The 11,042-nt window shown below is 38.6% G+C and overlaps 2 protein-coding genes across 4 annotated transcripts in view; one reads left to right on the top strand and one right to left on the bottom strand.

The window, feature by feature from the left end:
• The first annotated feature begins 480 nt into the window (after positions 1-480).
• On the top strand, positions 481-5,098 carry LOC138854635 (uncharacterized). Of its 2 annotated transcripts, XM_070098894.1 has the most exons (4): positions 497-577; positions 1,469-1,557; positions 1,953-2,052; positions 2,188-5,098. In XM_070098894.1, exons 2-4 carry the CDS (start codon positions 1,531-1,533, stop codon positions 2,865-2,867), a joined length of 807 nt encoding a protein of 268 aa, XP_069954995.1. In that variant the 5' UTR covers positions 497-577; positions 1,469-1,530; the 3' UTR covers positions 2,868-5,098. The 2 variants fall into 2 exon arrangements, with proteins under 2 accessions (XP_069954996.1, XP_069954995.1); XM_070098895.1 differs by lacking the exon at positions 1,469-1,557 and having other exon boundaries at positions 481-577.
• A 1,572-nt stretch (positions 5,099-6,670) lies between these two features.
• Positions 6,671-11,042, bottom strand: part of LOC138854636 (uncharacterized) — a 41,542-nt gene continuing 37,170 nt past the window's right edge. For both annotated transcript variants that reach the window (XM_070098898.1, XM_070098896.1), the window contains 2 exons: positions 9,717-9,816; positions 6,671-8,290 (listed from right to left, as the gene is read on the bottom strand). In XM_070098898.1, the coding sequence (XP_069954999.1) occupies positions 8,206-8,290; positions 9,717-9,816 (185 nt within the window). In that variant the 3' untranslated portion in view covers positions 6,671-8,205. The remainder of the gene's footprint in view (positions 8,291-9,716; positions 9,817-11,042) is intronic.

Here is an 11,042-nt window from a genome sequence, read left to right as displayed (position 1 = left end):
GATAAGTGAACTGTAGATATGTAGATATAAACCCATATATACACCTGTTAACCCTTTTGGGGCCTAGTTCCTGGGCCTTTTGTGTATCCATATGCTCTTGCACTACCGTCCACAGGATGGATATGGAGTGCACAATAAACTAGCCACTTCAGTGGCAAAATCTAAAAATCTTAAAACAGGAGACTGTAGGAGTCGAGGTAATCCGTCTCTCTGTGTTGAATTGACGAAGTCAGTAGTTGGCGAAACGTTTTGACAATAAAGATATTCAGGTGTTGCACATGTATCATATTCATCACCTCTAAAGTGTGTTGCTGTTAGGATGGAAGATTCCCCTTTACCGAGTGTTTCTGATTCTATCATCAGGTATCTTCAAGTACATTGTGGCACATAATCTCTTACCACGTTGATGCCGCCACATACTGTTATCTCTCATGATATTTCTGCCACATTCTAGTGGATAACGTTGATAAGGTTATCTCATAACATGAGCGGCTGACAGTACCTCACTCCATTCCTGTTGGTTCGTACATGTGGTTCATACTAGTCTTCTTGTCCCATGGCGTCTTCCAACTCACGGGTAAGACCTCATAGATGTTCAGTAGCTTAGTGGTATATGGAATGAGACATAAAATGTAATCACTTACGACATTTTAGTTCCTAGGACCGAAAGCTCCAAATAAAGTGTCATAACTGATTTCATTTTCTTTTTCAACTACTTGTCGGTCCAGAAGCGCCCCTCTTAACTCTTTTGGGGCCTAGTTCTCAGGCCTTTTGTTTATTAGTAAGTTCTTACTCTTCCTCATATCCACAGAATGGGTAGGGAGCACACATCTGACTAGCCACTTCGATGGTAAAATCTATAAAAAAAAAAAAAACTGTCTGCCTCGCATGCTCTCCTTATCCAGTTAGAGATGTTTCTCATTGTAATGCTATCGTTTAACGTGTAACAATACACGAACGGAAGATCGAGTCTCCAGCACTCCTTATGCTGATTTACCCACACGGATTTAGCACTTCACGCAAATAATAATAATAATAATAATAATAATAATAATAATAATAATAATAATAATAATAATAATAATAATGACAATTCTTGTGGGAATTATTATTATTATTATTATTATTATTATTATTATTATTATTATTATTATTATTATTATTATTATTATTATTATTGAGCAAATCACCTGCAGGAGGCTTACAGAGCATTATCTGAATTATTACCCGCAAGTAATTTGGGTGACGTAGGTGGGACTTAGTTGCAGTAGGTCGCTGAACTACAATTCCTTCGGCTACCCACTTTTTCAACACTCTCACAAAAAGCCATACCGGACATTAAATTAATAAATACAATACTAAAATCAGCTACTCTGGTAATTAAAGTTGTGTGGACTGTATAGGATTTTGATTTACTTGCTGGGTACATAAAATATTCATATTAACACTTACTATTTAATTACTGTAGATGGATCACACCGCAGCACCTACCTGACACCTAGACCCTACACTGGTCAGCTAGTGATCTAAATGCAAGGACTAATGGTGTACTACCCTGTGAGTGATGTTCCCTTATCTTTCTCCATCTACACGTAATTCTTGAGGTCCCACAAATTCCCTGTCCCAATTCTTCAGCAGGGGACATTAACAAGGGTTCCTATTACAAATTCAGGCTGAAACACCTCAAATTGGCCTCGGAAAACGCCGAATTACTGGTGAACAATTAAGTCCAGTGCTCACACATTAAATTCAATATGGCATCTCCCTCCCCGGCGTTACTTAGCAGCTGTTCTCCACCCTCTCCCCCCCCACTCGAAATTTCTCTAAAGGGTCAAATCAGCATCATATTTTATTACACAGTTATTGTATTATTCAAATTTACACATGCTGAATTTAAGAAAATCCAAAATTTTCCACAGTTCTGGTAATAATAATAATAATAATAATTGCAGACAACACCGAACACCATCTGGGGCATGGCCATCATCTTCTTCATGGCCGGCTTTGTGATCACTTTCATCTTCAATATGAGCACCTGGTCTATTTTGTTTGGTCAGTACTTCCTCTATAGTTAGTGTGTGCTATTTATAAGCAAGTGTCCATCAGTTGAAGATATGTCAACATAAGGTGACAATGATCTAAAGAATATCATAGCGTTAAAATGTAAATCTATACTACCCTTCTAAGGTATTTGTGGAATCTGGCTATGTCTTCAATTCTGCCTGATATTCAGAAAGGAGCAGACTAACCTACAAGAAACTCTCAACTCGGAAGGAACTCAGAGTGGAGCTCTCACACCCCAGCATCCGGGAAGTCAAATGGCCTATCCTCCCCAGCTTCGGGATCTCAGTGCTTCAGATTTAGCAATTTCGTTCCCCATCGTCAACAGCTGGACACACTCTGCTATCAGAGAACCTCCTCCGCCTTATTCTGAAACTCCCTTCAGTAGCTCCATTTCTACACCAAGCGGGCCGCAATTCCTGCTTCATGGTGGCTCCGCTGCAACACCAAACCAAGAAGATATGTATCATCGTAGTGCGTTCGAGACCTCGCTGGATGATCTGCCTAGCTACGAAGTGGCTGTAGCGATCATCTCTCCAGCTGGCTTCACAGCCTCAAATACAGGTGGTCCAACAGCGTCGTCTATGCGCAACTCAGTACCCTCACCCACGGCTGCTTCAATAGCCCCTGCCACAGTTGGTTCAGTAGCCTCAGCCACAACTGGTTCAATAGTCTCACCCACAACTGGTTTAATAGCCTCACCCACAGCTAATTCAGTAGCCCTGCCTAGAACTGATTCAATAACCTCATCCACAGCTGGTTCAATAGCCTCGCCCACAGCTAGTTCAATAGCCTCACCTACTTGAACTATACAATGGGCTATGTTACTTGGGATCTCTCTAAATCATGAATATTAATTAGTCTCATCATTCCCACTCCGAATCTTTAAAATTCATTTCGTCCAATATGTCTTACTAGCTGCTTGTGTAAAACATACGAGAGGATGGTCTCAAATCACCTCATACATAGAATCAAATCATTTCTGTTCCCCCGGCTGCATAGTTTCATGCATGGAAGGAGTGTGTATCATTTCAATAGCTACTTTTCTAGTTATTAATGCTTTACTAAATGTTGTACCTACCCAGCCCAATCATTATATGATTAGTTTTGTTGATGGTGTAATGATTTATACCACCGGATTCTCCAATGCCTATAGCATCCTTAATCACGTACTAGACTCATGCCAGAACCTGGGGTTGACCACCATGGATGAGAAAACGAGAATATTTAATAGGTGTCCTTTTCGACAGAGAGAAAGTCCACAGGATGCAGTTGCATGATATTTCTCGGCTAGAATGTAACCAGATACAGGTAACTAGGCTTGGAGGTCCCTCTACTTGGTTTTGGTTTAACAACACAGTTACTAATACAAAAGCTGAGAACACTTTGAGCTGTGGCAGGGTTTCACCTCAGGTGTAGTGATAATAAAATAATAGTGAAAACTGTATTTTCCTTCTAGCAAATCACTAACTCACGGTGCAGCACAGTGACACCCCACGATTTCAGAACATGATTTTCAGGACGTCTGTGAGATTTTTTAAAGTGTCTTCTTTCGTGGTCACTGGGTGATATAATAGTGAAAATTAGTCAATAATTAAAAAAATAAAAAGTATTTGCATTTGGGGGACTTTTTAGCCCCGTCCCCTCATCGTGGATGCGGCACTGGTGCTGCTCTACCCCCTTGTTGCTCTTGTGTCAGACTGGAATCTTGGAGGGCTTGAAAAATTGCACAACAAAGCGATGAGGATCATCCTAGGATATTCATGTACCACCAGAATTCTAAATATGCAGAAAGAACGATGTCCATGCATCAAGAGATCGTGTCACTGGAAGACATGCCCTCTTTGGTGTTAAATTAATATGCTAAGACAAGCTCATCCAAACCCTTGCATAGAAGCTCTCCAAGCTTTCTTCACCAGAGTAGAGCACTTCTGAATGAACGACTTATGTCAAGCTTAAGTCAAGCAAGAAAACAGCGGCACTTTCCTGCGCCATGGAAAACTATCTTTCCAAATAATTATCCCTCAATTTTCCTAAAGAACCTTATTATAAAACAACAATTTTTTTTCGTTTTAGTTAAGCATAATGCTTAGAATTGTATTGAAGCCTTAGTTAAATGCATTCTCTTTCACAAATAATACATGTTAACCGCTCTGTTCACCAACAATTGGTGCAGCTGATGGCACACAGAAATCGGAGAATGCATCACTTTTGAGTTTCCAGTTTTCTCACTAAATTGTTTGATATATTCCTTGCGCTGAAATGTGTCCGTGTATACAAAATTGACACCTTAATTGTAATTGATTTTTTTATAATCCATAAATTCTCTTAACTGTATGAGTGTCACTTGTGGCATGCTTGTGTTAGAAGCCGGACACAGGTATGGTAGGATTGTAGCTAGTGGAGTCCGAGTTCACCTTTTGTGGATTCACAATAGAAATTATGAATTGCCAAACCATATATATGCCTTGGGCTGCCGACTAGTAGTTTGCGGACAGTAGTACTAAAAGAACTTCAATTGCTCTTCATAGACATGGGACTAAGGGAAAGTGGCACCAGTAATTCCATCTATTATCATTTTATAATGCAGAAGCCACATGTCTATTGCAGATGCAACAAAATCACCAGACTCCTGTATGTCAGTACTGTCTGGCTCGGGCTGGGCAACAAGTACCTCTGGGAGGTTGCATCACCCGTTGACATAGACATAAATGCCAACTTAACCTGATGAATTATTGTCACATCCTAGGTCATTATGTGCTAGAGTACGATCAAGTTAATGAATTCAAAGACAACTCGTTTACAAATGATCAAGATATGTCTAAGAATTTTATCCACAGTGACATTACTAGTCATTATGAAAAATACTCTGACTTTGCTTAACTTGCCTAAATTCGACCACATCTTGCTTAATATTGTGTATTGTCAGTAACTCGTAAATAGTTATAACTACATAGTAATATTTTTTTGGTGACTGAATTCGTGACTTTGTAGTCATTGCTATAGTTCTAAAATCAATAAAATTGTAAATAATTCATTACACTGTAATTTGCTTAACAAACACAGATGTTTGGACTAGTCTCTGGACCCATAAAGTCTGCAAATCTTTGACCACTACCTCCCACAGGATAAGTATGGGGTGCAGTGTAGACATTAGGCTGAAAAATTAACTACAGATGATGTAATAACCTCACCCACAGCTAACTTCACCTACAGTTGGTTTAATAACCTCACCCACAGCTGACTTCACCTACAGCTGGTTTAATAACCTCACCCACAGCTATCCCAATAGCCTTCCCAACAGCTAGCTGGTCTAATAGCCTCACACAAAGCTGGTTCAACCCTTACCCACAGCTGGCCCAGTAGCCTCACTCACAGCTGGTTCAATACCCGCACCCACAGCTGGTTCAATAGCCGCACCTACAGCTGGTTCAACAGCCTTATACCCATCTGGTTCCACAACTTTATCTCGACTCTATGAAGACTAAGCGTATCCATGTCGACCGAACCATTTAATTAAACCGTTTTATTTATATTTATTACCGATTTTAAAATAATTAATATAATTTTTACGAGTGCCTATGTATTATAGTCCAATAAACATTCGCATATACATGTTCCATAAAAGGGTTTAAATAGTAAAAATTCCTTACAGGAACATTTATAATTTTGAGGCTATATCAATTTTTATATATTTTGACGAGGACACCTCTCTTGATGTATGCAATGAGAAGAGCAATTCATATACACATAAAGGGGTGTATAACTCAGTATATATACACAGTTTACTTTGATCCCAGCAGGGTTATATTCGGGATTAAAATATTCTTGATGGTGGAGAAGTGATGACATGTATCCTCGTGTACAGAGGCTTCAAATTCGACAAAGTGGCTAACCTTGGCAATAGCGAAAAATCATTTGCGATATCCTACTTTATCTATCAGGTATTTTATCAATCGATTCATTTAGCAACTTCTTAATAGTAATACAGAGCGACACAAAGCAAACCAGAAATTACAATTTGTTAATTTCATCAGAATGGTTAAAATAATGAAGATAATTACCTGTATGTTCCTTTTTTATTACATTAGATTAAGTTAAGTGATGGTGACGAGCAACAAGTTCACAATCGGGTATAAAGACTCGTACAGAAGACTAATAATTTTACACATTTGGCTTGGAATTAAGCTTTATTATACTTAATCGTAAGCGATAATTAGTCCTAAGACTTACTCCGCAATACTCGTCTTTATATGCAAGCTAAATGAGATGGTGCTCTTAATTATATCAATATATGTAACAATGGTATAGTGTATCTTCTATCTCGGATGGTTAGTTGGTTAGTAAGTCAGTAAGACTGTCTGCCACCTGTTCTCCACCAGTCAAGAATTCTTTAGTCATTAAAATAGGGATCAAAGTAAACTCTCAGGATATATATATATATATATATATATATATATATATATATATATATATATATATATATATATATCCGGAGAGAGTTCCGGGGGTCCGTTGACCCCCCGGAGCTTTATTTAAAGACAAAATACATTGACAAAAATCTGCTGCAGGTATCTAATCTTTCACTATATTACATGAAGGATATATAAATATATATTTTACATAATATGAATAAATTTTAATGTCAGAAAGTCTTTGGATGAATAGTACCATTAGTTTTTTTATTTTTTCAAGATTTTCCTTCTACAATGCGGAGCGTGAGCCTATGAACTCCATTAACCAGACAGTGCAGCCTTGACTTGGTCTTGTGTGGTTTTATTAATCAAAAGTTTATCAAAGATACTTTTAATTTACAACTTCTGCCAAGTGGTAAGATGCAAATTAGTGGAAGTTGTGGTTAGTTCAGATGTTGAATGGTGGCTATAGCTGCCTCATAGCTGGGTAACCCGTCTTCAGAAAACTGCAGAACAGTGGTTGATCTCATACCATCGCTTCTTAGAATATTTGCAGCAAAGGTTCCGTAATTTTGTTCTGCCTGGATGTTTTGTTGGGTGCTGTGCCTAGACAACGGGTCCAAGATTATTGAAACATCAAGTTCCTGAGGGTACGTTGTGCTAGGGACTAATAATGGAGCCCCCGTTGGATATAACATAGTTTCAAGGTATGTTGGTGGTGTTGCAGAGTACGGTGGTGGTGGTGTAGAGAACAACGGTGGTGATGCTTCAGAAGTTGAATGTGTTGCACGATATTGTGGCGGTGTTGCAGAATACTGTGGCGGTGATGCAGGATATGATACCCGGATGTGTGCATTCTGAATATCCACGGCGGAACTATTCACATCTATCTGGTATGTGGCTACCCGCACCTCCATCTGGTTCACTGCTGCAGGTATCTAATCTTTCACTATATTACATGAAGGATATATAAATATATATTTTACATAATATGAATAAATTTTAATGTCAGAAAGTCTTTGGATGAATAGTACCATTAGTTTTTTTATTTTTTCAAGATTTTCCTTCTACAATGCGGAGCGTGAGCCTATGAACTCCATTAACCAGACAGTGCAGCCTTGACTTGGTCTTGTGTGGTTTTATTAATCAAAAGTTTATCAAAGATACTTTTAATTTACAACTTCTGCCAAGTGGTAAGATGTAAATTAGTGGAAGTTGTGGTTAGTTCAGATGTTGAATGGTGGCTATAGCTGCCTCATAGCTGGGTAACCCGTCTTCAGAAAACTGCAGAACAGTGGTTGATCTCATACCATCGCTTCTTAGAATATTTGCAGCAAAGGTTCCGTAATTTTGTTCTGCCTGGATGTTTTGTTGGGTGCTGTGCCTAGACAACGGGTCCAAGATTATTGAAACATCAAGTTCCTGAGGGTACGTTGTGCTAGGGACTAATAATGGAGCCCCCGTTGGATATAACATAGTTTCAAGGTATGTTGGTGGTGTTGCAGAGTACGGTGGTGGTGGTGTAGAGAACAACGGTGGTGATGCTTCAGAAGTTGAATGTGTTGCACGATATTGTGGCGGTGTTGCAGAATACTGTGGCGGTGATGCAGGATATGATACCCGGATGTGTGCATTCTGAATATCCACGGCGGAACTATTCACATCTATCTGGTATGTGGCTACCCGCACCTCCATCTGGTTCACTGTGTCCTGGTTAGTTACGTCTCTCTCACGTGCAGATTCTTGGAGCTCCATCTGGTTTATTTTCCTCTTCGCCTTGTATGATAGCACAATCAGAATCATGGTCGCTACACCTGCAAAAGAAATTTCGTTATCACCCCCATGCTCATTCTCACAAGTTATATTGCTGTTAACTTTCCTACCTGTACGCAAAATATAACTTTCAGTTATCAGAGAAGAGAAGTACTGTAATATTATTATAGTTTACTGGAAGAAATGTGGGTTATTTGAATACAGGTAATAGAAATTTAAAGAATAAATGAACACCAGGAGCATATCTAACGAAAAACTAACGTTTGAGGAAATCACAATAAAACGCGTGACTGCAAATATATAACAAATAAAACTGAAAAAGAATAAACGGGGGAAACCTGGACACTTCATGTGCTCACACATCATCTCAAAACAACTGTGGAAACACATGGAAGTACTCAGGTTTTCCTGGTTAATTTTTTTCAGTGTGGTATTTTTTTTAAAACAATGAAACTAAGTTGACTGAGGCTGCTTCCAGGGAGGTACCATGACGGCAGAGAAGGGCTCTTGATCCAAGGAATTGTAGTTGCCTTTCCCTTCTTCGCATCTAATTTGATTACCTCCCATTCCCTAAGTTTTGTATTACCCCTTGAGGGTTCAGCGCTTCCTCACGAATATAATAAATTCCTGAGGCACCATCAACATCCTCGGCCGCCAGGTTTAAAATATATAAATCTTATTGAATTTTATTTAAGTTCTGCGCCCCTCCCAAAAAAGCTATAAAAGCTACAATTATGCAAAAAATATTATTGAAAAATGTATGAATGGAAATATTTGAACAATATGCAGAGCAATTTTGAAATAAATTTGTAAACACAAACTTGATCAGGGGAGATCCATGCCTTTATTATCACATTATTATTATTGAAATAAGTTTGTAAACACAAACTTGATCAGGGGAGATCCTTGCCTTTATTATCACATTATTATTATATTTATAACGAAGCGCCAAACCCGTAAGCGTCAAACAGTGCCTTGGAAATGGAGATAATCTGGTTTGATTCATAGCAAGCGACGGAAGCTCTGATTAATTAGCTCAATAGTACTTTAGCAGCATCAAGAGTGCTATCACTGAAGCACTGTGTGGATAAATGTATCAGCTACATTAACCTGTCATCACAGCCACACCTGTCACAGCCACACCTGTCATCACAGCCACACCTGTCATCACAGCCACACCTGTAATCACAGCTTCACCTGTTATGACAGCCTCACCTGTAATCACAGCTTCACCTGTTATGACAGCCACACCTGTCATCACAGCTTCACCTGTTATGACAGCCTCACCTGTCATCACAGCTTCACCTGTCATCACAGCCACACCTGTCATCACAGCCACACCTGTCATCACAGCCACACCTGTCATCACAGCTTCACCTGTCATCACAGCCACACCTGTCATCACAGCCACACCTGTCATCACAGCCACACCTGTCATCACAGCCACACCTGTTATGACAGCCTCACCTGATATGACAGCTAATACGGAAATTTCCAGGACACTGAAGATGATGAAGAAGAAAAAGCCTAGAACCGAGAAGGTCGCTAGGATTCCGAAGTAATCTTTCTGTAACACAGAGTACAGTAAGTTATTAAGTATATAATTAGCTAACTCTCGAGTATCTGGTAAGCTACAGGTTTGATTATTATTATTATTATTATTATTATTATTATTATTATTATTATTATTATTATTATTATTATTATTATTATTATTATTATTATTATTATTGTTATTACTATTATTATTATTATTATTATTATTATTATTATTAAATTCCTGGGAAGCATTAACTGTTGATGTAATATGGTTCTGTTTGAAGAGCCGTAGGGATATCCTTGGTTAAGTTGTCAGAATAAAAATCACTCTTTGAAGTTATGTATATGATGACTTAAAAAAAAACATGAAGGAAATGAAATAGAAGGTACATATTATATACTGCTGCCTCGTACTGAGGTCCTCTTCAGCAGACCGAGATCAAAATAGGTTGATCTCGGTAGGTTGTCTTTCCCTGACCAGTGATTGTTATACTTGTATCTGCTAATATACAAACACTTCAATTTACAATAAACAAATGACTAATTCTCTAAAAATATGATTTAATTTTCCTATATGTTAATGCATGTAAATATTAACTAGTCATAGTACATCTAAACTTAATAATATACATGAGGCGAGATTTATTTCAATTGTAAAGTAAAATAGTTTGTTACATAGTTGTACATTATATACATGGAATAACCCTCATAAATTAAGAACATAAGAAAGAAGGAACACTGCAACAGGCCTACTGACCCATGCGGAGCAGGTCCATGTACCCCCCCGGATTAGACCAATGACCCACCCAGTCTGATCATCTCCACTCAAGGATGGAGCACTCATAAATTAATACGGCTATTATGTTTTAAATACCAGGTATTGTTGTAATATTGTGTTTTATTGTGGTATGTTACGAGTTTGTGTCTTGAGGATCCTTGTGAAGGTAGCTATGTGTCTTGAGGATCCTTGTGAAGGTAGCTATGTGTCTTGAGGATCCTCATAAAGGTAGCTATGTGTCTTGAGGATCCTTGTGAAGGTAGCTATGTGTCTTGAGGATCCTTGTGAAGGTAGCTATGTGTCTTGAGGATCCTTGTGAAGGTAGCTATGTGTCTTGAGGATCCTTGTGAAGGTAGCTATGTGTCTTGAGGATCCTTGTGAAGGTAGCTATGTGTCTTGAGGATCCTTGTGAAGGTAGCTATGTGTCTTGAGGATCCTTGTGAAGGTAGCTATGTGTCTTGAGGATCCTTGTGAAG

The sequence above is a fragment of the Cherax quadricarinatus genome, chromosome 65 (genome assembly GCF_038502225.1).
Source record: "Cherax quadricarinatus isolate ZL_2023a chromosome 65, ASM3850222v1, whole genome shotgun sequence".
In the NCBI taxonomy this organism is placed as follows: Eukaryota; Metazoa; Arthropoda; class Malacostraca; order Decapoda; family Parastacidae; genus Cherax; species Cherax quadricarinatus.
The sequence above is the reverse complement of the archived record's forward strand: the minus strand, read 5'-3'. Positions and strand labels throughout refer to the sequence as shown.

What these genes read in the sequence shown, in the direction of transcription:
- LOC138854635 (XM_070098894.1), top strand. Translation starts at nt 1,531, where the DNA reads ATGCAAGGACTAATGGTGTACTACCCT. An exon ending in GACTAATGGTGTACTACCCT is followed by an intron (nt 1,558 to 1,952) that starts GTGAGTGATGTT and finishes TAATAATTGCAG; the next exon opens with ACAACACCGAACACCATCTG. An exon ending in CACCTGGTCTATTTTGTTTG is followed by an intron (nt 2,053 to 2,187) that starts GTCAGTACTTCC and finishes TACCCTTCTAAG; the next exon opens with GTATTTGTGGAATCTGGCTA.